The following is a 26,879-nucleotide window of genomic DNA, read 5'->3' on the forward strand; positions in this document are numbered from 1 at the left end:
CATATGATGTGTGTTCATAGAGTAATACAGGCTGATAATTGGAGAGGGTGTACAGGAGAAGGAGTCTGACCCACATGCTCAGGGTCTAACTGATTGCCATATTTAGGGTCAGGAAGGAATTTTCCTCCAGGTCAGATTGGCAGAGATCCTGTGGGTTTCTCACCTTCCTCTGCAGCATAGGTCATGGGTCACTTAAACTAGTGTAAATGGTGGATTATCTGTAACTTGAAATCTTTAAATTATTTGAGGGCTTCAGTAGCTCAGCCAGAGGGTAGGGATCTGTTACAGGAGGGGATGGGTTAGGTTCTGGGCCCTGCAATGTGAAGGAGGTCAGACTAGATGAATTCATGATTGTCCCTGCTGGCCATGAAGTCTGAGTCAACCCTGCCTGTATGAGGTTACATGTCAAATCTCAAGTAAAGCAGGGCTGGACTGAGCCATGACTTGGGTGGCCAGAGGATTCTGTAGGTAGCTCTCTTCCCTCGAGTCAGTACTAGATCGACCCCTGGGCAAACTGGAAGGGAACATTGCTGACAGGAACAGCTTGCGAATGAGACCTAAAACCCAGGTCTTGACCACTCATGGTAGCACTTATTGCCAGAGTAGGAGTGTTAAATCTTGGCCAAGTTTCCTCATGGATAATTACATTCCACTCCCTAAATTCTCCCTACAGGCTGGATTCACTCCTTGCCTGCATCTGTCATGTAGTTTACGGGAGTCTGTTAAATGGTAGCCAAGCTTTCCCCCAGAGGAGAACTGATTGCACACGGCATTACACAAGTATGCTACAGAACAGAGCATTTGCAGAGCATGTTAGGAACCATCTGGCTAACCAACACTACACGGAAGTTAGATGATAAGCTCTGCTAAGTGAGGCTTCAGAAAATGATACACTAACCTTTGAATAATTCCAATAATTAGCCCTTAAATACAGCTACACAAACATTCCTGCAAGTGCCAGGAAAATTACAACTCTGCAAAGAGGAATTTAGAGAGACCAAAGGCTTACGGGGGAATTGTCAGGGGACCAGGAGATGAAGAGCCACTCAAAGCCCTGTGCGTTCTGGGTGTCCAGCCGGTAGAGAATATAACATGGCTGTTGTTCATCCAGCAGCGGCAGCACAAAGGAGTCATAGTCTTTATCCCAATGGCGAGACAATTCTTTGTAGGCTCCCAGCACTAGCTGCTCTGAAAGGAAGAGAAGAACTATGAATTACAAAGCAAAGGTTAGCACAGACCACAGGGCTGCATGACTCATTCCTCCAATGCAGGGGTCTCAAACAGGCCCACGGGGCTATTTCCTGCAGCCCTCCAAGCAGCCCACCCCAGGCCTACCTCCAAGCCAGGGGTGGGCAAACTGCATACCGTGGGCTAGATTCCCCCCCCCGTGGCCCCACGCCGCTCCCTGAAGCGGCCAGCACAACGTCCCTGCAGCCCGAGGGGGGGAGGGGAGGGGAGGACAGGGCTCCATGCATTGCCATGGCTTCCAGGCACCACCCCCCGCATCTCCCATTGGCCGGGAATAGGGAACCTGCAGGAGAGGTACCAGGAGGAAAGGCAAGGCAGGGAACAAGCCCTGTGCCCTCACCTGTCCCCCCTCCCCCGCCAGGCCACAGGGACATGGTTCTGGCTGCTTCCCAGAGCAGAGCAGCACAGGGGCCAGGGCAGGCAGGTAGGGAGCCTGCCCTGGTCCCGGTGCACACCACTGCCACCCCGGAGCCTGCACCCAGAACCCCTCCTGCACCCTGCACCCCAACCCCCTGCCGAGCCCCCTGCCATACCCCGCACCCCTCCTGTACCCCCTAGGGGCAAGGGGGGGGAGTTGGGGTGGGGACTTTGGGGAAGGGGTGGGAATGGGGGCAGGGCATCAGTGATGCAGCCCTCGGGCCAATGCACTAGTCCTCATGTGGCCTTTGTGGTCATTTGGGTTTGAGACTCCAGCTCTAATGCTTTGCACTCCTGAGAGCTCAGATACTGCAGCCCTATTCTCTGCTCTCCTATCTGAGAGAGCTTGTGCAAAGCAATCCAGATGCTATTCCCTTACGTGCATTAAAGTGTGGGGTGACAGCGTGCTCTCAGAGCCTCCCGGGGAGCAGAGTGCATAATACCACCCCCATAAACATGTGTGGATGTTTCAAAAGTCCCAGCCACTAGGAGGTAAAGGGGAGGAGCAAGGTTACATGGGATTGCAAAGGGGCTTGGTCTACCCCATACATGATTTCTGAACACAAAATTAACACTGGAATATGAAGCTTCTCCCATATCAGGAGAGCAGGGCTCAGGAATTGCAGGTCTAAACAGCTGGATGAAGCTACCTGTTGTATTAGAAGAGGCACCAACATGCTCAGGTTTTAATTAATCCAAATAGCAACTGCTCTGCATTGCCTTCTGCATTCAATGGCGTCTACTGTGCTGAAATGTGCTGGGTGGCTGCCTCCTTCCAGAGACTTTCCCCACAGCAAGATACAGCCTCACCCAGTCTCTCAATGAGTGCACATTACAGCAGGAGTTACAGGGGAGGAAGAGAAGTGGGAGAAACTGAAACCACCAGGGCTGAGGAGTGGGCACACAGGCAGGTGCCAGCTCCTCAGGAAGGGTGGAGAGACTAGGACACCACAGCCCCACTATAGCCACTGTGGGTGTGTGGCCAGTATAGACCAACACGACTTAACTCTTCACAGCTACAGGAGTCACTCGGCCACTGCCTGCAGCAAGGAACTGATCTGTCAGCAATCCCACCAGCTGCTTCTCCATGTTGCAGAGCAGTTGATTTCCAGGAGTCCCAAAGGCAGGCTGGAATCCCCTGCTCAGCTGAGCTCCCCTGGAATCTCCCCTCTTCCAGCTACTTCTCATGCCCATACCCATACCGCCTCCCTGGCAGACCTGGTGAGTGAGGCTCTCACAGGAGCCCCCGTGTGCGATGCTACCAGCGTTCCCCAGCTCTGCAGACTTTGATCAAATATGCGTGGATAGCTTCCTTCCACAGCCACCCGGAATCCTCCCTGCCCGCTATCCCCGCTCCTGTCCAGGCTCAGGTTCCCCACCCCTCCCCAGTGGTTGCTGGTCCGGTCCCTAGGCTTTCAGCTGAACAACTACAGCAGTGACAGGGGAAGGCAGCAAAGAGTTTGGGGCTGTTCCCGGAAACCTCAGTTTCCCCTATGATGGAAAAAGGGGAGGGAAACCACCACTGAAATACGATTGCAACATCAGCCACTTCCTGCCCGTAGCCTGCTGCTGTGGTTTGGTCCAACCACGCATCCTACCATCTAGGGAGAAGGGAAGTTATGGGCACATCTCGCTGACACCATTTTGATGGCACTATGGTGCCACGCAGGGCAACACCCTGCGCCTCCTCTTCCTGCCGAGCTTGTCAAGGCTGATGCCAAGCCATGCAAAAGGTGTCAAACAGGCCTGGAAAGGAAAATACTGAGCATGCAGGGGAGGAGGAGCAGGGCAAGACACCATTCAGGAGTAAGAGCCAACGAGATGCTAGCTCATAGAACTGGGGTTTCCCTTCCCCAGTCAAACACCCTTCTGTTGTATTGGAAGGAGGCTGAGCAGGGGGCCATGCTGGGTGCAGGTAGTGGAGTCTGGGGAATCCATGTAAAGGAAGGGTTGGGGTGTGCAGGAACACACTGTCCCTCTGTGCTCAGGGCATGACGACATCTTCACATGAGCAAGGCACGGATTGAGGAGAGGTGCTGTGGAGAAAGGCAGGATGGGACCCACAGATCAGCTTTCATGTAGTATCTCCAAGTCAGACCCCACTAGGGCCTTCCAAAGCAGCAGGTCTTCAGCAAACAGCCCCAGCCAGAGCCCTTCGGGAAAAGAGCTCACATGCAGCTAGGGAGCATTCCTGAGCCCTGCAGCCGTCCCTGGAGAGAGGCGACGCTGTCAGTGTGTAACAATACAGTGTGCGCAAAGAAAGCAGGGACTGTCTTCTCAGGGCCACAGTGGCCCCAAGGGGCAGAGCAGTCTTGCCTGGAAAGCTGCATTCATCCAGTCCCTAGGATAACCCAATCCCATCAAACAAGACAAACAAGAAAACTGGGCAGCCCATGATTAACCTGTACACAGACCGTGAGACCGGGAAGCTAAAGGGGGAAGCCACAGTGTCTTTTGATGATCCCCCATCTGCCAAGGCAGCCATCGATTGGTTTGATGCTTCTGAACAGGATAACTCTGACACCAATCCCATCAGACTCACATGTCAAGGAGCCTTGTGTTCCAAAACAAACAACATGCTCATGGCTAACCACAGTCCACTAAGTGCAGGGTACCGACGGGTGGTGAGCCAGCATGCAAATGGGAGCACGGAGCCTGCAATTTGTACTTCACTCACATCCAGACCTTCCAAGAGAGGCCACAAACAGTTTTCTGTCCGTCTTTTCCAGCTTCTTGCCACATCCCAGGATAGTTCTCATTGGTTTCAATAGGAATCTCGAGCCAGCAGAGGGTTTCCACTGCTCCTTCACCCAGGGCTTAATGACGTGACAGGGCATTGTAAGGTTCCCACTCATGCTGTGATAACCCTGGAGACTTGGGTTTCCCAGAAGCTGAAAGCAAAGCAGCCTCTGCAGGGTTGTCAGGAAGCTGGATTAACACAGAGCTCCAGGAGGAGCAGCCTACCTGCTCTGCCCCCAATATTCTTCCAGCGCTACCTTTCCCAAATAACCACGATTGATATCCCGTGGGGTGGGGAAAAAACACATGGCCATGGGCATCTCTCCCCTGTGTTTTGGGATTCCCCAGGAGGATCTTCAGGAAGCCACTGAGGAAGAAGGTGGAGTGCACCTCCTGCACATCACAAGGGTAGCTGGTGTGGGGAACACGCTCTGGGTCCATCCAGAAGTGCCTCCTAATCCCTGGTTTTAGAACTGATGGGACACCCTCTAGGGATTCTGGTGCATTGCTGCTAGGGGACGTGGGTATGCTCCCGAGCTATTGCTTGAGCGATTGTGGGGCACCTCTCCATGTAGGGGTTTGGGAGGCAGTGGTCTACACCAGGTGGCACATGGATGAGCCTGTTGGATTGAAGAACAAACCCACAGAAGGGGCCACCCACTCCAGGAGAATGAGCAGGAGCCCCGAAGCTCCCACAATTTTTGAAGATGCCCTATCTAAAGCAATGGTTAAAGTCTGTTTGTGTAGGGGTTGTGCTTCCCGCCCCCCCCCACTCCCTGCACCACTGTACGAACACCCAGCCCCCGCATGTGCAATGTCAAACTCAGCAGGACTGGGTCTGAGGATAAATAGAGGTTTCATACAGCCTTAATTTCTACCTACCCTCATCACAGCTGCATCCTCCGGCATATAACCCTATCCCACACATACACTGCACTTGACACTCCAAGGGACCTAGCAATTACAGTTTTGCCCCTGAAATCACAGGAATTCAAATCCACCAAAAATGTATTCTGTTTCTACCACGCACTTCAGAAAAACTAGGTCCAGATTTCCAGAGCCATTTATACACACGTGAATAATTTCTGCACACAAATACTGACACTGCCTGCAAAACTGCAGTTGTGCAACTACGCACCCCTTTGCCTGTGAGTTTAGCAGTCCTGGACTCCAAGCAAGTTAGAAGTGGCACCATGCCACAGCACTGATAATGCATGTGTGTGCAGGCGAGGGAGAGACTATTAAGTGGACAGGTTTCAGAGTAGCAGCCGTGTTAGTTTTATCCGCAAAAAGAAAAGGAGTACTTGTGGCACCTTAGAGACTAACAAATTTATTTGAGCATAAGCTTTCGTGAGCTACAGCTCAGTCTGAAGTGGGAAATAAATAAATTTGTTAGTCTCTAAGGTGCCACAAGTACTCCTTTTCATTAAGTGAACAGTTCCCCTGCAGCTTGGCCCACTTCCACTGACCGTCAGCCCATCTCCAATACATCACTTGATTCAAAATAAAAGTGCTCATAATATAGTTTGCTCTTGCTTCCAATCAGGAAAAGGAAGCTTTCAGATTTGCAATCAGCTCTGCTGGACTTTTCCAGCAGGGTTCATGTGATCTGTAAGGTCAGGTTGGCAGATTCCACAGATTTCCTTTGCCTGCAGGGGGCACGCATGTGTGTTCCTCAGTCTTTACCCTCATCATCCACGTCTCTTGTACCAGGACATCCTCAAACCCTCCACCACAGCTGAATCAATCAATCAATCAATCACACACACACACACGATCTGTTTCGCTGCAGTTGCGGCAGTCGCAACTCAACCTGTTTGTTCCCAGCTGGCAGATCAGTGGGGAAATCTCAGGAGAGCTGAACACTTCCCCGGGGAATGGCACTACACTGCAAGACCTCAATAAAGAAGTCAGACTGGGGAGAACTATTAGGACACCTATCCCTTCACCACAGCAACGTACCATTAAGTGCTTTGTCCAGCCTCATGGCGAATGACTCAAATAATGTCCAGTCCCATCATCTCCTCCAGGAGACTATTCCTCAGTCCAGCAGAGCTCCCCCATTATATCCTCTCTGATATTCAACCCTCATTTAACTTCATTCTGCTACCTCAACACCCCTCCTGGGTGTCAACACCCTTCGTCCTACTGACAGACATGCGCAGTTCCCACTTTGTCCTGCATCCAGGCTGTTTGGTTCCTTCCTTCCAATCGATCCCTTCGCGCTCTGTGCTGCTAATACACCCAGGGTCACCGGACGTGACCTATCTACATCCCCCCTCCCCTCCCCTCCCCCACACACACCCCACATCTCAAGTCTGTAAAGTACATTTTTCCCTAAAGCTACAAAGACGACAGCTATCAACAGTACTAGATAGAGGGATCACCTTTCAGATACAGACTTATCTATTGGAGCAACTGTGTATCCTCAGGTAATCAGGTTCTTGTGTTAACACAGCTCCCCTTAACTTGTATAATTGAGGAGAGCAGAGGAGGGAGGGGTCCAGCAGCAGGAGGTTCTCAGAGAGGGGTCCTGGCTTTGGAATTTGTTTTCTTTCCCTTGTTTTGCTAGAACCTGGATCAGGAAAGCATCAGAACATGCTGCCAGACTCACCTGTATCACTCTTAAAGGTGAGATGCTGATGACTGGGTGAAGGAGAAGAGTGTCTTTGGAGTTGAAGAAGGTCCTACCCTTTAAGTTTTACAGGCATTGCTCTCTCGGTTTGAGAGAGTTTGCTTAATAATTGTGTTGTCTATTTTAGAGACAAATTAAATAAAACCTGCAAGTGCAAACCACCACCCTGTCAGGAGCGGATGGATTTTACTTGTTACACCAATACAGATCGTAACATAAAGGGGAGAACAATTCTGGATGCCAATTCAGGCAACCAGGAAGATACAGCAGGGAACAGAAACCATAAGCAAGCACAGGACAGAGAGCCACTGCCAATTTCAAATCAATGGAAATTAGCCCATTAAAAAATAAAAATACAAATTCAGATTTGGCCCATTTAGGTGCTAAAATTTTAAATATTGTTTCAAGTTCCATTTTTAGACATCCTAAGGGGCTTTCTGCTCCTTTGGAAGGGACTGAAAGCAGGTCAATATACTCAAGTCTGGCCCTACATCCTCTCTGGGCACATCCCCGCCCTCAACCTCCTCCATTTCAGCTCTGCAGCAATTGTTGATGTGAAGCCCTTTTCACAGCGACTGGGGCCCAGCATGCCTGTAAATTCCCACGGAGCAGCACACAAGAGCAAGGTCATGACGCTAGCGCAGGAGAGACAGTGCAAGTGAGCATCACCAGCGAAATGAACGATACACAAAGGACTGGCAAACACACAAATTCAAAGAATCCCTTTCTGTTATAGCGATCTAGGGTACAGAACTTTCAGCTGGGAAGGTGGTTTTTCAGTTGGACAGTGTCCCTTTGACTACTTCTGCTGGTTCCATGAGGAGATGCCAAATATTCTGAAAAATTTTGCATTAACTCAGAAGGAGAATAGAGAGATTGAAAATGCTGAAGAGAAAGGGTTCTCTTCCAACAGCAGCCAGCCATAACCTCAGGCAAAGAAGACAAGCACAAGTACTGACAGCACTCACACCCTGTAACAGCAGCCAAGAAAACTACCTGGGCACACGAGAATAGATCAGAGACAGAAGATCACCAGTGCTAGCCAGTGTGCTGTATGTGTCTCAGGTTAAAGACCGTCCCGTCACAGAGCCTGATCCAGGGCCCACTGAAATCCATGGGAGCCAGGCCCATGATTTTCAGGAATGCAGCCAGTTTGGGCAGTGAGCGAACCTGACATGAGGCCAGAGACTCCAGCCAGTAGGAGAAGCAGCAGCCAAAGCAAGGTCCTCTGGACAGTCACAAAACTCTCTCTGCCAAGTGCTGATTGGCTGTTTGTTCAACCTTCTCCCTCCCTCCTTGTCCTTTCACCTCTGCGTCACATCTGCCCCTCCTAGCCTTACCTACAGGATGGTAACAGCAGACAAGAGGCACCTGCCATTTGGGTTACAGGGAGCATCTCCAAACTCCAGATACGCAGAGGTGAAGGGACAGACACCCACTGGGCAGCTCAAGATTCGGAGGGGACTGAGTATGTAGGATCCCTTGTCTGCCTTTCTCTCGCCAGAAAAATAGGTTGCAGGGGGCAATTTTTCCCCTTTCATTTGCAGACCAACTCTCTGGACAGGTAGCTCCATCAGTCAAGTGAGGTCCTGCTGGCTCTGCAAGTGCGAACAGGCAGGAACACGATTAGAAGTTGTAAAGGGGCTGGGACTTAACAATGAACTTCTGATTCCAGGGACACCTCAGTCCCATCTACAAGGCCACTTTCACCATTCAGTAACCGGGCAGGGGACAACAGTGTTGGAATTGAATCCCCTGGTGCAGTTACAGATGTAGCATAGACTAGCCTGAAGCTCCAAGTGTTTAGGGAGCAGACACAATCCTGAAGAAGAAGCTGACAGGGAGCCATTCCCAGGGCTCCCGCACCCTCCAAGGCACCCGTCAAACATGGGCATTTCCAGGCTTGAAAGGAAACTAAACCACAGGAAATCTGGTCAGGGAGAACAGTGCATTACAAGTCAGTTTCCTTAGGAGCCCTGATCTCACCAATACACGATTGCCAGTGTCAAGAAGAGAAAATATTTCAGGTGCAATTCCCTAAAGCGCTCAGCATTGGCCGAACTTTGCTCCCATTGAAGTCAATGGTAAAACTCCCCTCGACTTCTAGGGCAGCAGAGCTACGTGGATGCTGAGCGTTTCCTAATATCTCACCCTCTGTTTCTATTAATCCTTGTTTCTACTGGATGGATTTTGGGGACAAACAAGATTGCACTGACTTCCAGCTATTCAGAAGTCACGCTGTCCCTGATCCTTGTCTCACCTTTAGGAATTGCCAGTGAGCATTTAAACACGCTGTTGAAACAGACAGACAAGAAAAACTGATAAATCAATAAGTGATTTTCTTTGGTGTATTTTAGCTTCAAACTAGCACAACATATAGCCCTCAGATTCACAAGATCTGAAATGTACTTAAAAAAAAATATCAATCCTTGCATCACTGATCAGCAAGTAGCTACTGCACTTACTATTAAAGGGTTTATTCTGCAAGTGTTGCTCTGGTGAAGTATTTTAGGAAGAAAAGGAGAGATTAACTCATCAACCTGAAATGGCCTAGAATAAATAATCGCCTGCTAGGGCAGCATTTTAAATTTCTTTGCAAAATTAACCAACAGTAGGTGTGATTTTCTAAATTCTGCACATGCAACCATCTACCCAATGTGCACTGCACAACTGTTACAAATAGGTATGTAAATCGAGTCGCTTTGCATGCAAGCGACCAGAGAGATGCATTTGAGGAGCATCTGCACATTTGATCAGATTAATCCATAGGTGTGACTGTTGACAAACCGGTTTCCTTTAAACTCTCTCTCTCTCTGCTTTGATGTTTTAACAATGCTCATGCTAATTTCAGACTGCTGTGCCAGTTTGCCTTTGCTGCCGCTGGAGTCTCTACCACTGCTGCAGTCTGATGCATCACTCATCTTCCGCTATTTACCGTGCTCCCTTCAGTTGCTACCCTAACTAATGGGATGATTTGCCATGCAAATCCATACCATCATCTTTGTTCCTTTCTCAGCTTTAAAAGCTTTCCTCTTCTCTTAAGTTCGCTACAGTCTAAAGAGAGAGGCACAAAACTAGATCAAAAAAATGAGAACTGACTCTTAGGGCTAGGACACTGCATGATTTCGTGACTCACTGGGCCTCAGAGTTAAATAGCTCCTTCCACCTCCCAGACTGGCAGCTCCCCATCTCCTTCCTTCCAACCCCTAGCTGCAGAAAAGCTCTGCTATTGAGCTAAAGGTTGCATGGCTCCACCCTGGGCCCATGGCTTGGCAAAAGTAGGCAATTAATTGCGCTGATTCTTACAGAGAGGATTTGAACCTCATCCCCTCAGTACAATGTTCACTACTAGAGCCTTGCCTGGAGAAATGGAAGCCAACAGGTGGGTATTAACTAGGGTTGCCAACTCTGAAGTTATTCCAGAAGATTCCCATCCCCCCCTCCCCGCAACATGACAATGTCATTTTCTTAATATATCCTATTAAAATCTCCCAGATTGTTTTCAATAGTCACTGGGAGATCAATGCAGATTCTGGGAGCCTCCAGGCCAATCCTGGAGGGTTGGCAACCCTACTATTAACAAAATGCTAAATAAATAATAGTGAAATACCCTGTTCCCACCTCTGTAAACAACAGGTTATAGCTGGGAGGGAAGAAACCAAACAGGACCGGGGCAGTGGAGCAGGTGAAGGTCAGGAAAATCTTCAGACAACAGGAGTAACTTGTGGGTTGCCAGCAAACCCCAGGGAAGCAGTGGAAGCCAGATGGCATTAAAAAATAAAACCAGGACACTTGCCAGCACATTTGTTAGGGTCAAGAAACATTTAGACAAGATGCCGAAGTACACTCTCTCCCCACCACCGCCCGGTGCAATTAATGCCAGCTTCTGCCTCACGCAAGACATGCGTAGTTCAGAGACCAGAGGGTTTTTCTGTCCAGTAATTGTGTGCTGTGAATGGAAGAGTAATTGTGCAGGTGAAGACTAAGCAGAACAGTTCTGGTCATGTGTACATTCACCATTCCTTTTGCCTTTTCACTCCCAAACATTCAGTGCCTTCGCTGCGATGCTCCACAGCACTGTTTGCTCCCAGGGAACACAGAGCACATGTTAGGCAATTTGGATCAAAGCCGTTAAAGAACTCTACCTGGCAGTCAGCCCACATTTATCATGCACTTTCCACTTCTCGTCTACACACAGGTTGCCTCTCAGGCTTCCCCAACGATACCCATCAGCACACCTCAGCCTGTTTCAACTGAGTTTCAAACACATCCTAGCTACATGGATATACTCTCACTTTCTATCACCGGAGCCATGTGACTTGAACAAACATTTCACACTTTGAAATGAAAATCTGGGGCCCTACAGGGAAAACTAGGCAGATGTCTCTTTATGTGGTTTCAGAGTAGCAGCCGTGTTAGTCTATATTCACAAAAAGAAAAGGAGTACTTGTGGCACCTTAGAGACTAAAATTTATTTGAGCATAAGCTTTTGTGAGCTACAGCTCACTTCATCGGATGCATCCGATGCTCAAATAAAGCTTATGCTCAAATAAATTTGTTAGTCTCTAAGGTGCCACAAGTACTCCTTTTCTTTTTATGTGGTTTGTAACATTTAAAACTAGACTGGATAAGCAAGAAGATGTGCCTTAGAGAGCAATCCTGCACTGGACTCTGGAGAGCAGGTTCCATGAAGCAAGAGGAATTAGAGATAGAAAATTAACCCATCACTCAATTACCATGAGGAACAACCAATGTCCCCTGGCAGAGCAGAGATCTCTGCAGGTGTCCTAACCTGGGAAGCAGCCATTTGTTAACATTTTACAAGAGGCATACACAGCTGAGCAGCAGCGGCTCTGCCACGTATCACTGGGTGCTGACTCACACCACTCCAGCACAGCACATTCCTCTCACACATTGTTCCTAGGGCCAGGAACAGAGTCTGGCTGCTTAAATGCTGATCACTCCTTCCCCCCAAGTCACCGAGCATGAGCTAGTCTGTCTGCACCCAGTCAAGAGAGCTGCACTGCGGTAGCTGTGGATGGAGAGAAACAAGCCAGTTAGCTTTAGGCCGGGATAGGCAACCTGCAGCACACAAGCTGATTTTCAGTAGCACTCACACTGCCCGGGTTCTGGCCACTGGTCCGGGGGGCTCTGCATTTTAATTTTAAATGAAGCTTCTTAAACATTTTAAAAACCTTATTTACTTTACATACAACAACAGTTTAGTTATATATTATAAAAATTATAGAAAGACCTTCTAAAAATGTTGGAAGGTATTACTGGCACTCAAATCTTAAATTAGAGTGATTAAATGAAGACTCAGCACACCACTTTTGAAAGATTGCCAACCCCTGCTTTAGCAATACCTCTGACTCTCTCAGAGCAAGTTCAGAGTTAAAGCCTCATTATGCATCCTCTTGCTACAATTACTTGCATCTTGGATTGGGGGGAAACTAATGTTAAGCATTTTAACCCTTGGAAGAACAGGCACAGAATTCAGCAGGGATAGCAGTGACCTGCTGCCCTACTGGCTGGCAGGCAGGTAAAGGGATAGACAAAGTATTTAAAAATAAAACTGGGGGAGTGGGAAGGGGACATGTGCTCCCACAAAAGCTAAAGTAATAGGGCACAATGGATTCCTCCAACTGGGATAAATGAGTGGCTGACAGTTGCTTTGCCTCTTCTGCTGCGTCTCCTGCGATCTCACACATGTTCCAGTTCATTCTGTGGCAATGCTGATTTACTTTGAGTTCCTTAAGAATCAACTTCAAACAGAGCTTGAAACAACCTAGATCCCTTAGCGTTTTTGTCCAGAACCTCCAGGTCCAGATCTTAAGTCGGCTGGAAGATCTGCTTCTTTTCTCCCTGGAAAACAGCATCGACACCAGAACCAAGGAACCTCCATGAGCAGGAACTGAAAGTCAGCTTGAATTTCTGTCAGGGTCACAGGTTTGTCTGATCTCAAGGCTACAGTGGGTTTTGCAGTCAATGTATCTATTCGAAAAAGAAATAGGAGACTGACCCCCTGTCATTTCATGCCTAGCGAGACTTTATTGTCCTGGCTTCCTCCTAGTTTTCCTACTGTTAGCGTGAACTGGAGCTCTGTGTTCAATGACTACTAACAGTCATGACTATACCAAGTGGTGCTTCTAGATCACATAAGTAAAATAAACTTTACTTCCTTAAAAAAACATGCCAGGGTTTTCCCTGGGGCAGAGGAGGGTTCTCCCTTTGCCCACTGCCCTCACCACCACTTGCTTCCCTCCCCCAACACTCACTTCTCAACTTCACATGCTCCCCACTGCTTCACACAAACTCATCCCCAGATTTCCTTCCCTAGTCCTGCTTCCTTGGGCTTGTCATTTTGCTACAGCTGGTCTCTAGTGACAAGGATTCTATTATTTTGGCCAACCATTTCTGCAGTGACAGCTCTTAAAATACATCACAAGTGACTGTTCAAATGGAGCAGTGCAACATTCGGAAAGATTTCAACTTCCAACAGATCAGGCTCTGGGGAACGATAAAACTTTGATCAAGAAGCATTGCAATGGCGCTAGAAGGCAGATGGAACAAGAACAGGAGAGGCAGCTGGGATAGAATTTAACCGTGCCAAGCTTAAAGCCCAGGGTCTGTGGAGATGTGAGAAATAATAAATAAAGATGCCTCCTCAACCACCCCCAACTACTGCATGACTCAGCTGGGGAGAGGTCTGCAGAGGCTAGACATTTTTCTGAAAGCCTAATCCATTACACAGCATGCTATTTACATTTGGGAAGTGCTTTGCTTCCTGACCCCTTTTAGGTTTGCTCACAGAATAGCCATTAGCAGGCTGCTTCACTTTTAATTACCTTAAAAGGCAGACTGTCCACAGCTTCGGTCTCCTGCAACTGAGCTGGGCTGCTGTTCTGCAGCGATGTCTGCAGGACGACGGACAGACCTCAGAACAGTGGCAGGAGAACACCATAAAGAGAAGTCATGAGTCTCACGACAGTCTCTGGAGCCATCCTGCCTGGTGTTCCAAGCAAAGGCCCAGGATGCAGGGACTCCCAAACTCTAACCCTGGATCTGACGCAGACCTTGGGCAAATCACAACCTCTCTGCCTCAAACTCCCTGTTTCCAAAAAAGCATAGAATTGTCCAAGAGGCAGGGAGTGGAGAGCTCTTTGGGGCATTACTAGTATTACCCAATACTGCTGTGCTCAGAGCTACTGTGGTGAGTGGCTAACTTAAACCTACCTATTGCACAGGGTGCTGGACACTTCTTGAAGATGAGAAGTTCCAGGCAAACACTAAGTACTATTAAAAAGAAAAAGGAGTACTTGTGGCACCTTAGAGACTAACAAATTTATTTGGGCATAAGCTTTCGTGGGCTAAACCCCACTTCATCAGATGCATGCAGTGGAAAATACAGTAGGAAGATTACACACACACACACACGCACACAATGTGTATGTGTATGTATATAATCTTCCTACTGTATTTCCCACTGCATGCATCTGATGAAGTGGGGTTTAGCCCACGAAAACTTATGCCCAAATAATTTGTTAGTCTCTAAGGTGCCACAAGTATTCCTCATTCTTTTTGCTGATACAGACTAACACGGCTACCACTCTGAAACGAAGTATTATTATACCTCGAATAGGACAGCCAGTGTCAGTGTAAGACTTTAGGTAGAGTGTGGATTTCTACCAACACCTAGAAGCAATCCAAGCAGAACCTGCAGTGATACAAAAATGCTTTGCAATAAAATTAACTTTCATAAAACCAGAAAGTGTCTCAGCATCTTCCATCTAGCCCAGTAGCTCTCAATCTGCAGGCCATTTGCGGCTTAATCAGCACACAGCTGTGGCCCATGTGCATCCTGAGGGCCATACAGGTAGCATATTATATATATTTTGTGTGGATGTGGCCCACATAACAGAGAGAGCTGCATATGCAGCCTGCAACAGTAAATAGGTTGAGAATCACTGATCTAACCCTTAGAATAGCAAACGTGATTTGACAGCCAACCCCAAAGGAGCTGGCTGCTTGCAATCAAGTTCAAAGAGGCAATGAGTGGAAAGTTCTAACTTTGCAGCATGAAACACTCAGCTGGGGAATAGTATTGTCAGCTGCCCAGCCTCAGGGTTGGCTAGGTAGAGAGGGGGATGGTGGACATAGGCAGGCAGGGTCAGCCTGGCACCATATCAATCCGTTTCTCTGCTAATGTGTCCATTTAATTTCAGGCCAGCTCAGCAATGCCAGCCTATGACAGAATAACTGAATGTGCCTGCTTTCATTACTCATTTGCCAGCTTTCGAACCAAAGATGAATGGAGCATACATATTTTTAAATAAGCATCATTGCAGTGTATGTGCTCATGATAGCCATGGGCTGGTTTTCTAATACACTCCCTTCTCCCAAATCTGGTAACTCAGACGCCATTCATGATGCAGACACACTTGGAATGGTATTTCAACCGAAGATGTAATACCCCATCCTCAGCCTCCTCCCTTCCCCTTTCCCCTATGCCAACTCCCATTTAGGGCCCAACTCTCCTCTCAGATCCACACAGTAGATCTCAATCCTCTTATTCTGCTCTCCCTACATATGCAGAACAGGAAAACAGAATAATGGAATATGGCCTCCGGTTATCTCGAAGGTATCACTTTCAAAAAAGGGAAATCTAGACCGAAGAACACCCTAGATATCCTAGGCCTCCAGTACTGTAGCACCTCACCATTTAATTTTTTATCCTCAAGAGTCCCCAGTGAGGCAGTGCAGTGCTGCTAGCCCCATTATGCCCGAGTTTCCCACATGGACAGAGGAAGTGATTTGCCATAAGGTCAGACAGGGAGTCAGTGGCCGAGCAGCAATTCAATCTGGGTCTCCCACGATCCAGGCCAGCATCTCAACCACTAGCTCATCTTTCCTCATTGCAGGAGCTCCCCCTTTCTGACTCCTTAAGAGAATTGAAGAGGCTGTCTTCAGTGCAAGAGTCAAACCCAGTATCAGAGCACTGGCTCACTAGAAGGACTCAACTGCAGCAATCATACCTTCATCAGTGCGTCTTGCCACTATTGTGCTTTGATCTAGTGAAATTCATTGCTAGAGCCAAGTGCTATTATCCCTCAATTTACCTTCTATCCCAACAACTCCTAGTAAACCGGTTAAATAGGTCCCTGCATTTCCTGTGACTATCCTGTTCAGACAGAGTCCAGCATTTCTGATGGGTAAAAAGCCATTTGCTGATTTCCTCTGCTGTACTACGAGAGCCACACACAATTTAAGGACTGATGATCATTCCAGGTTAGTTGCTAGCAATTCTACACAATCTCTGTTGATCTGATGCCAAGTCCCATGGTCTACACCTATTCCCCTCTCTACTGTTGGGAGCTTGGGCTATACAAAATGTCCCCCACAAAAATAATCATGGGAAGATTCACACAGGAAAACCAGAACTCCTGCCCTGTAGATAAGGGGCGATCACAGTTAAATCCTCCCATGCAGTCCTCAAGTTCTACAGCAACACGTCGTGCAGATGAAGATATCCCATTTGGTCTCTGCAGAGACAACATGAGTACGGCTCTCATGAGTGGTGATGAACATATCCTTACTGAGATCACCAGTTGCAAATAATCCAACACTGAATCAGCTGCACTGAGGGGGAAAGAGAGGGCACCCTGCTTATGCATAAACCTTACTGAATTAATCTTACCAAGAGCCCCATGAGCCAGGCAAGGATTATCCCTTGTTACCGAGGAGGAAACTGAAGCTCAGAGATTAAGAGCTTTATTTTCAAAGATGCCAAGAACTCTCAGCTCCTACTAATTACTCTAAAGGGGTGGGCGATCATAACTTCTGAAAATCAGGCCCCAAGTGACTCTGCCCAAAGTCACAGTGAGTCAGTGACAGAGCTGGAACAGAACTTGGAACGCCTGACTTCCAACCCGTGGTTTAGTCACAAGACTGTCCTTCCTGTTGTACCCAACGTCCAGCCTCTACCTGGAAAATCCCTGGGTATTGCAAAATGCTAGGGTACACGGAAGCAAGCAGGATCTGCTCAACATTACAAGCATGACTTGCACTAGTCCCTCACCCAGCATGGAAAGGATACAAAATTAGCACCAAGCAGAGAGAGAGAGAGAGAGAGAGAGAGAGACTGACTCACACAGGAGAGGGCGAAGGGGATGATGGAACATCCTGGTATATCTGGGTATGATAATCTATGCAAGAGAAAGCAAAACAGAACTGAGTGGACGCAAGTTCATTATGCCTCCTGCTCCATGGGTAGCAGTAACTGGTTAGTTTCCTATTATGCACTTCGGGTCCAACTCTGTGCAGCACCTCCAGCAGGTACCCTAGCAAAGCCCTCAACACATGAATGGGGGTGCAGAGGTGGCTTTATGGGTCTTAGGTTCCGATGTGGGGGAGGAAGTAGCCCCTTGCGCGAGTCTGAGTACACCCTAGCTGCTCTAACTTAAGCAGCGCAACTCATATAGCACCAAGGGCTATGTGCCTGCTCTCTCCTGCCCCTTGCATATCCCCTTATGCTAGGGTCTGCACAGAGGACAGCATAGGGCTGTTTATAGTGGCCCTATGCAGTGTGCACACCACAGGAGTCAGTTCTTTTCAGCCCCTCTATGCAGATGGAGAAGTACATAGGGGCTGAGGTGGGGCACAGAATCTGTCTCTAACATTTACCTCCACAAATTCATTGAGAGCTACAATGCAGATTTCATGCATTTCCACATGCCCTGGCAGTACTGCAGAGAACATGCCCTTGCGATGCTGAGGGATCGAGCATACAAAGCACTGGCCAGAAGAGAACACAGATACAATGCATGCTGCTGTATTTGTTACAGGATAAACAGACAGTCTTTCGCCAGCTGATTTCTGAAGTTTCCACCTGATGGAGCCAAAGACAAGCCTGCCCGTCACCCCAAAGAGAAACATGCCCTGAGCCCTTCTGCCCTAGCAAGCAGCTGATGGGCTGGCATGGATTAACACCTGCAGTGTAAGTTTTACAATGGTCAGCTAATCAGTAATGCAGCCGGCTCTGGGACATATTGTAGTTAGGGCTATGGAAAACTTACCAGAAAGGTTCTGCAAATCAGTGCCTTGTTCCATTTATTTATTTGATAAATGTGAGCTACCGAAAGTTACCTTTTGATAGCCCAAAAATAAAACATGCCACAGACTGATTTGCTCCACTCAATTTAACCCAAAATAGAAAGAGTAGAAACTGGAAAAAATCCTAAAGCACAAGAAACTGGGGATGGGAAAGCCATAAAACACCCTGCGACAGGAAGAAATGCAGTCTAGGATCTGGTCTGAGTGAACACTTTCACTTACTATCTCTACATCTGGGGCTAGCTCCTCGGCAGCTGTAAGTCTGATAAAGTGAAGCTGTGCCAGGTTACGCTAGTGGAGGACGGCTCTGGACTTTTGCTCACCCTATCCTATGCTTCTTTCAGGTCACGGAAGAAGAAAGCATCCATTGGGCTGACTCAGCCCTGGTCCACAATAAACATATGTCAGTATAACTACACCGCTCAGGAGTGTGGACAAGGCAGCTATACCAACTGAACTCCAGCGTAGATAGAGCTATGTTGGGAGGGCGTCTCCCATCAACTGAGCTACCGCCTCTCAAGAAGCTCTCCCTTCAGCACGGGTAGCGTATTCACTAAGTGCTACAGCACCACTAAGTATAAACAAATTCAGGGATGCTGCTCTTCTGAGGCTATATCTACACCAGTGGTCTCGCGCACCCTTATCAGTAAAAATTTTTTGAGCACGCACCTCCAATATATGTATATTTATTTATATACGCACCTCCAATATATATATATTTATGTATAAATTATACATGTACTGTAAAATATATTGTGTAAATTATAAAACACAAAAACCAGAAATTAAAAACAATGAGAAAGAGGAAACTATTTTTAGAATTTTTTTTATTTATTCACAGTATAAAAAACTTTTGCTCTCACTAAAAAAATTAATATTTTTAGAGAGTAATGTGATTGAATATCCTTTATTATTTTTGAAAATCTTGGTTTAAACACTGACACAGCGGGCACTCAGGGCGGGATCTGGGAGGGAGTTAGGGTGTGGGAGGGCACTCAGGTTGGGGGTGAGGAAGGAGGCTCAGGGCAGGGGCAGGCAGGAGGTGCATTTACCTGGGGAAGCTTCTGTTTGGTGCAGGAAGCGTGCAGGTGGCTCTGCACAGCGCAGCACCACCCCCATGGCCACGATTCTGGGAGCCGCCACCCCTCCCCCAGCCGGCAGGGCCACCCGGAATGGAGGGGGGCTTTAGGGCCCTGGGCTAAGGGGGCCCTGGGCTGCAGCTCTAAAGCTCCTTTCAGAATGCAGCCCTGAAAGCATGGGCCGCAGGACTCAGGAGAAGCCGGGGCAGCCGCGCAGCCAGCAGCCGGAGGGAAGCGGCACTTTCCCCTTCAAAGCGCCGCTTCTCTCCGGCCACTGGCTGCGCGGCTGCCCCTGCTCCTCCACAGGCCGGAGGACTCAGGGCCGCCCCCCTCCACTCCCCCTCCGGCAGCGCTCCTCCTGCCACGCCGCCCAATCGATCGTCTTGCGCACCCCACTTTGGAGACCACTGGTGTACACTACAGCTTATGTTGGCATAACTTCTGCCTCGGGGGGCGGGCGAGGGAGGCAGTTAATAAATCACCCCTGAGCAACATAAATTACACCAACGTAAGCACCAGTGTGGACAGCACTGTGCTGGCAGGAGAGCTTCTCCCACCAACATAGCTACTGCCACTGGTGGAGGGCTGGAGTAGTTCAGCTGATGGGAGAGTTCTCTCCCATTGGCTTCGAACAGCTACACTGGAGAGCTTACAGCGGCACCACTGCATTGATGCAGGTCCACTGCTGTAAGCTCTCTAGAGACTAAAGGCACAGCTACACTAAAAAGACCGCTGAGGAAAAGCTCAAGCACCAGAATAAAGGAATAAACTCCCAGACTAGGAACAATTCTATACCCACTTGTCACCTCATTGAAAAAGACGCTACACTAACGGTTCAAAGCACTGCCATTTACAGTATTACTGCAGCATCTGGGATGGTTATCCTTCTCTTCGGTGTTTCTAGAGCACCATCACCCAGTGGGGGTCTCCTTCCTGTTGGATTCGCTCAAGGGCAGTTGGCAAACAGCCCCAGGGAAGCAGAACAGTCTACACCAGCAAAGCCATATTGCCAGGATGCAGCCCCAACATCCAAGAGACCTGACAGAGAACAGCAAAGCAGATACCAGCACTGCATCAGGCCAGACTGTGAACCCCTTACTGCCACTGGGAAGCGGTACTGGCTGCCTGTACAAGTGACTTCTCCCCAGTGGAAACAAGTGGATCACAGTGGGTCCCATAGAGATACTATTGAAGAAAATAAAAAGGTATCAGAATTCTGCTCCTTTAAAATGTCAGCCTTGTTCACTCCACACAGTCTATTCTGAGCGGCTGCATTCCAGGAGCCCCTAGCAGGCTTTTTCCATCAGCAGCAGCAAGGTCTTCTCCGTTATAGCAGGATCGGCCACAGCCATGGAGGAAAAACAAGAAAGCACAAAGAAGTGGAATTAAACAGAACTTACCATCCTCAATGACGACTTTGATGAGACGGATTGAGCCATTCCGGGCCTTGGCAAAAAAGTCCTTTAACTCTGTGGTGGCTAAAAGAACCAGAAACATTGTGATCAAACTTAGTAGACAAACCAAATGTTATTCTGCTCTTCAAACCAAGTAAGGGCGGGGGGGTGAGGGGAGGGGGGAAGAGAGAAAACTAATAAAGAACTAAGTGGAAGAGAGTCAAAAATCCCTGATAGTAAAAAATGGACAGAATAAAAACAAAGCAGCCAATTTCACTTGCTGCGTGATCTACACCATGAAGGATACAAAGTCCTGTCTCTCAGAGGTTTCAGAGTTAAATACTGTCTAGGAGCACATGTGATCCAGAGAACTTGATACTTGGACTGGGTGAACATAATAGCCCAAATTTAGATGATAGTTTGGCTGGGGCAGGGAGGGCAGGCTCAAGTGTCAGTTTATTAAGTGTGCAGCATATCCTGGTTTGCATGTGGGGCAGGGGAGGAGGGCTGCTGGAAGGTGTGATGATGGGCAGAGGCAGCTCTGTTATGTTCAAACACTTTCCTTGGTTACGTTTTGCTTTGGATGCTGTATGCCGGAGCATGTGACCTCCAGCAGGAAGGCTGCATAACACAAAAGCAGCCAGAATTTTATAGGAATCGGAACTGTAGCCACTTTAAATTTCACTCTCTGCTTGTCCCATCATGACCCCTCAAGGATGAGCTGTGATAAACCTTGGGACTTGAGAACTCAGATTCTGCAGAATGGAGACCTGTTTGTGTGTTAGCAACAAGTGGCTGTAGTGCCTAGTAGGCTTTCCCCCAGGGCCTGAGTAGGTTTGGTTATAAGAAAATGATGCAGGCCAGTTTGGAATACAATTCCTAGGACACCTTCCTTTCCTCCCACCAACCAAGGTTACCGGTGACTGTGGATACTTATCTAATCAGAATCAAAATCCTAGGGATGCTAGCAGACAATCCCAGTCATTCATCCCAGAGGATCCTCTAGCACTTTATATGTTCTCAAACATAAAGGAATCGCTCCACCCCCTGGCCTCACTGAGAGGAAGCCACCTCTGAGTTAAACTCACCAGCTTTTTAACAAAAAGAAAAGGAGTACTTGTGGCATCTTAGAGACTAACAAATTTATCTGAGCATAAGCTTTCGTGAGCTTCAGCTCGCTTCATCGGATGCCACTACATGCATCCGATGAAGCGAGCTGTAGCTCACGAAAGCTTATGCTCAAATAAATTTGTTAGTCTAAGGTGCCACAAGTACTCCTTTTCTTTTTGCAGATACAGACTAACACGGCTGCTACTCTGAAACCAGCTGTTTAACAGCATCCAGCAACACTTGTAACAGCAGCCTAGGGCAGGAAGTGGAGAAGAGCCCCAGCCCAGTAATGATCAGCACTAGTATTTAAGCTAGGAATCTGGGACTGGCATCCCTATTCTTGCTCAAAATCTTAATAAAAATGAGCCATCAGAACGTTAGTTACATCTAACCTGCAAGAAAGCACCTCCAGCAGACAGCACCCCAGCCTACCTCCAACAGCAGGGTTTCCTGCTGGCCTTTGAAATGTTACATGTTGGTTCACAGGTAAAGCAGCTACCATAAATATTCAGAGAAGGGAAAGACTTGGTTTAGAACAGGAAGTGCACCATACAGCAGTAACCCTGGCCAGTATCATATCACTAATGCATGTGGCCAGTCATCCCTAGTGCACAGAGGGAACCTGGCTGCTTTGTGGAGAGATAAGACATGCCAGATGGGTAGCTGGGATCAAAGGGTACCTCAATACTGCAAAACACATCACAAACTAGGGCAGTGAGTCTCTGAGCCTGGGTCAACTGACTCAGGTTCAGCTAAAAACAGCAGCTTAGACATTCCCACTGGGGCTGGAGCCCAGACTGAGAGAGACACTCACCCATGGCCCTACACCAGGTTTCAGAGCCCAGACTCCAACCCCCGCAGAAACATCTACACTGCTATTTTTATCCCCATAGCACAAGCCCGAGTCAGTTGACCCGGGCCCAGGCTTGTTGCCATGGTGTGTTGCTGGGGTTTTTTTGTTTTTTTTTTGGCAGCGTAAACATACTTTAAGGAGCTTAATGAAGTATTAATACAAGCCTAGAGTTTGCAATTTTACTGGGGACAGATTGACAAAAGGGCCAGGGAATGCCACCAACTCTGACTGCCCATTACATTTTTATGTGTAAATGTAACAACGTCCTAAAGCCTACAGCCAAATGGAGCATTAGATTGGCTCAATGGGATTTTGAATACATAATGTCAATGGACAGTCACGGTAACAGGCTGCCTTTCCCAGCCCATTCAGTTTGACGGGAGGAGGAGGAAAGAAGAAGGTTACTTTAAGTTCAAATAATATTGAATTTTCTGGACTGCTGTTCCAGCTGAAGTTTCATTTGTCACCCATCACAGAAAGTGCCTACCAGGCTTACTTGTCTGCATTAGAGCGCCTGAGCACTCCGCTTTGCTCTGCTCTGCTCTCTTACAGCCCAGGGTCAGAACTGCAAAGGCAGCTTCCCTTGAACTCCACAGAGTTAACCTCAGAGGCACTTACTAAACCTGAGCAACATGCAGATTGGGTGTCTGCAAAGTCTGGCCCCATACCTCTGCAGCGTTTCTAGGTTTTTTTGAGGGTGCAGTGTCTCGGAGATGGGACCAAACAGAAAGAGAGGAATATTTCGGACAAGAGTAGGAGATGAAAGGAAAGGCCATTACTGTTCTAAGCATCAGGTTTTCCTAAACACCATCTGGTTTTCCCATGGCTTAATCTTTCACTGAACATGCCAGCCAGATGGTCACAAGCCCAACCCTTTATTTTATAGCACAGGTCCAGGTTGCTTGATTACGATGTGGAGCACATGCACTTTCCCTTCACGCTTCCAGGGGCAAGGAACTCTCTCGAATGAAGTCTTCAAACAACTGGGAATCGGCAGCAACAACGGTTCTAGCTGGGAAGGACTTGTTTCCTCTCTCAGGGACACGCAAAGATCTCTGGAGCTCACTTTTCAGCCAAGTGCCGGTATCTCCACCGATATTGGGAAGGGCCTTTAATTTCTTCCTCCCACCCCTCTTCACTGAAGAAAGATGTACCTCTCATGTTAGTTACGGGGTATATCACAGTCCTTGCAATTGAAAGCCCTTTCAAGGAGCCCAATTAGTGCCTATATTGTTCAAGTGCATCCTGTTTGGTGATTTGGATGCTGTGCACAAACACATTTCTAAGCATTTCCTGGCAGTCAGCCTAGAACACACCAGTGCTCTAAGTGTCAGTTATCTGATTCTTCACCAGTCAGCTGTGCTGGTGAATCTCCATTTTGTACCCCATAAGCCACCTCAATATCAATACTTTGATTTGTCAAGAGCAAATTTTCCGCTCCCCGGGTCACACTGCAAGTGCTCATTACAAACCTTCTTGCCAAAGGCAGATTTTAATTAGACTTTGCAACAAAGGGACTTGCAAGGCATCTGCAGAGGTGGCCAACAAATGTTTCAATATCCACAGGTAAGTAGCATTACAAAGGAAGCTGTCACAATCTCACTTGTTAGCAAAGAGCTGCACGGAATGGCTTTTGGAGCCAGCATTCAACATGATCAATTTCCTTCCACCTGGGGCCATATCTCTTCCACTTAGTCCTGTGATGTGAACAGGAACATCAGACACCTGAGTTTTTACTGTGGAAACACTGCAACAAACTTGAATCCTTCCTATGCAAACTACCCAATCTCCCTACCTCCTTCCACAGAAACATTTTGGAGAATACAGGAAATGTGGACAGCACAGAAGACGGAAAGTAATGGCCCTCCAGGGAACCCTGTGCTTGCAGATCGCTAGCACAGCTGAACTGAGCTGAGTAACTCCCTCGTTATCAGCCCGCTCAGTCACCAACAGCTATCCTTGGGGAGAGAGCTCACAAGGTCTCTCTGCTCTTCCACTGAAGTGCAGTGCTCAGCCCCAAGCAGCCACGCTCTTCATTGTGGGCCACCCCCTCATTGTGACCTTTCCCACAGGGCTTCTTCCAAAACATCATGGGCAAGGCACTGCTTTTGAAGTGCAGTGGGAACTGGTGCAAAGGATTCTGGGGCACATCTGAGAACCATTTACAAGGGAACACATGGAAAGAGATTGAGAACTCGTTTGGAAATGAGACATTCACAAAAAAGCTCCTTAGTACAGGATCTTCCTTGCAGCTGCCCATCAAACAGGCCAGGGCCTCTCTTTTCTCTATTCTACAGGCAGAACTCTTGTTAAAGCAAATGCTAATCCATGGGCAGACAAGGGCAGCCTAAAACACTAAAATGAATTAAGATGTTACTGTTTATGTAAATTCACAACAGCATATTTGCAGCTGGGACAGTTTTCAGATGCCACAGATTAATGAACAGAAATTTCTCAGAGGCCACTAACTTCTCTCTCCCTCCACTTCCCAGCTGGAGGGAGTGGGAGAGAATTGTCCATCAGGCTGGGACTTTGTGAATTACAGCAGTTATAAGCCCCTTCAAAAATGTAGAGATTTGAAATAAACTCCAGAGACTTAACGATTTCAGGTTGGAGTGTGTGACTGGGTGGGGGAGAGCCCCATAATTAAGATCCGTTGAGATGAAACAGCAATGCAGGCAGTGTGACTGGGGAAGGGGACCCCTAAAATTAAGGCATTTTAGGGGAGACAGGAACTCTATAAGCCAAATGGTATTGCAGCCAGAAAATTACCTAAAGAAACTGGAAACGCTCTCTCCGTTTCAAGAAAACGGATCACACTTTCAACTTATCCCAGCACCAGCTCTGCTGTCAGAAACAAGCTGGTTTTAACATATTTGCCACATGAGCTTCCTCTGATATTTTTATCCCCTTTCCCATACGTGGGCAGGCTGTTTGCCACAAATAGGGCAGGAAGGAATCTACCACTCAACAAGATCCTCCGAGGGGGAAAAAAAAAAAAAAAAAAGGAGATATACAGTTGTACTCACTGGAACCCATGAAAGTGAACAAAAACACCCCAGTAAGTCTTTTCTGTCCCAAATTTCTATTGCACTGGCAAAGCAGAGAGAAGGTGTCTAGCTTAGGTATTTATATAGCTCCAATCTCTGAATAGAAAACAGAGGGAAAGCTCTAATGCAGATAAACAGGTTTTTCTTCATTTTTCACCCTAGGTAAACCTTAGAGTTGATAAAAGGTGCTGACTGATAGCCCTCCAAATTTATTCATTCTATTTAACCGCATATCAGGTACTTAAAGAGTCTCTTAAAGTAGAGAGCATTATTTTCCTGGTAAAAACTGTTGGTGGACAGGAGCCCAGCTCTGAAGGCAAAACCATTGCCAGCAGCTGCGCAGAAGTAAGGGTGGCATGATATGGTATTGCCACCCTTACTTCTGTTCTGCCGTTGGCAGGGAGCTGCCTTCAGAGCTGGGTGCCTGGCCAACAGAAGCTGCTCTCCAGCCACCTAGCTCCGAAGGCAGTGCAGAAGTAAGGGTGGCAATACCACAACCCCCCTAAAATAACTTTGTGACCCCCTGCAACTCCCTTTTGGGCCAGGACTCCCAATCTGAGAAACACTGGTCTTCCCTATGAAACCTATAATCGTATAGGGTAAAATCACACAAAAGACTGGATTTAATGGGGAGAGACCAGATTTCATGGTCCATGATGCATTTTTTTCATGGCCGTGAATTTGGTAGGGCCCTACTAAGAAAACATTCCTAAAAACCTGCTAGGACATTACCTCATCATCTGGACCCATGGAAAAGAAGCTCTTGAGGAATTCCACCATGATGATTTCAACAATTTCCATCCCACCATCAACCTCAGCCTGGACCAGTCCACACAAGAGATCCACCTCCTGGACACTACGGTGCTAATAAGCGATGGTCACATAAACACCACCCTATATCGGAAACCTACTGACCGCTATTCCTACCTACATGTCTCTAGCTTTCATCCAGATCATACTACTCGATCCATTGTCTACAGCCAAGCTCTACGATATAACCGCATTTGCTCCAACCCCTCAGACAGAGACAAACACCTACAAGATCTCTATCATGCATTCCTACAACTACAATACTCACCTGCTGAAGTGAAGAAACAGATTGACAGAGCCAGAAGAGTACCCAGAAGTCACCTACTACAGGACAGGCCCAACAAAGAAAATAACAGAAGGCCACTAGCCATCACCTTCAGCCCCCAACTAAAACCTCTCCAACGCATCATCAAGGATCTACAACCTATCCTG

General features: G+C 47.8%; 1 protein-coding gene across 5 annotated transcripts in view; it reads right to left on the reverse strand.

Moving 5' to 3' along the window:
* Nucleotides 1-26,879, reverse strand: part of TWF2 (twinfilin actin binding protein 2) — an 87,101-nt gene that overhangs the window by 36,694 nt on the left and 23,528 nt on the right. For 3 of the 5 annotated variants that reach the window (XM_043518189.1, XM_043518188.1, XM_038409271.2), the window contains 2 exons: nt 20,631-20,708; nt 1,010-1,188 (listed from right to left, as the gene is read on the reverse strand). In XM_043518189.1, coding sequence (XP_043374124.1) covers nt 1,010-1,188; nt 20,631-20,708 — 257 coding nt within the window. The remainder of the gene's footprint in view (nt 1-1,009; nt 1,189-20,630; nt 20,709-26,879) is intronic. The other 2 variants (XM_043518190.1, XM_038409272.2) reach the window with 1 other exon arrangement.

This window comes from Dermochelys coriacea, chromosome 7 (genome assembly GCF_009764565.3).
Source record: "Dermochelys coriacea isolate rDerCor1 chromosome 7, rDerCor1.pri.v4, whole genome shotgun sequence".
NCBI lineage: Eukaryota > Metazoa > Chordata > Testudines > Dermochelyidae > Dermochelys > Dermochelys coriacea.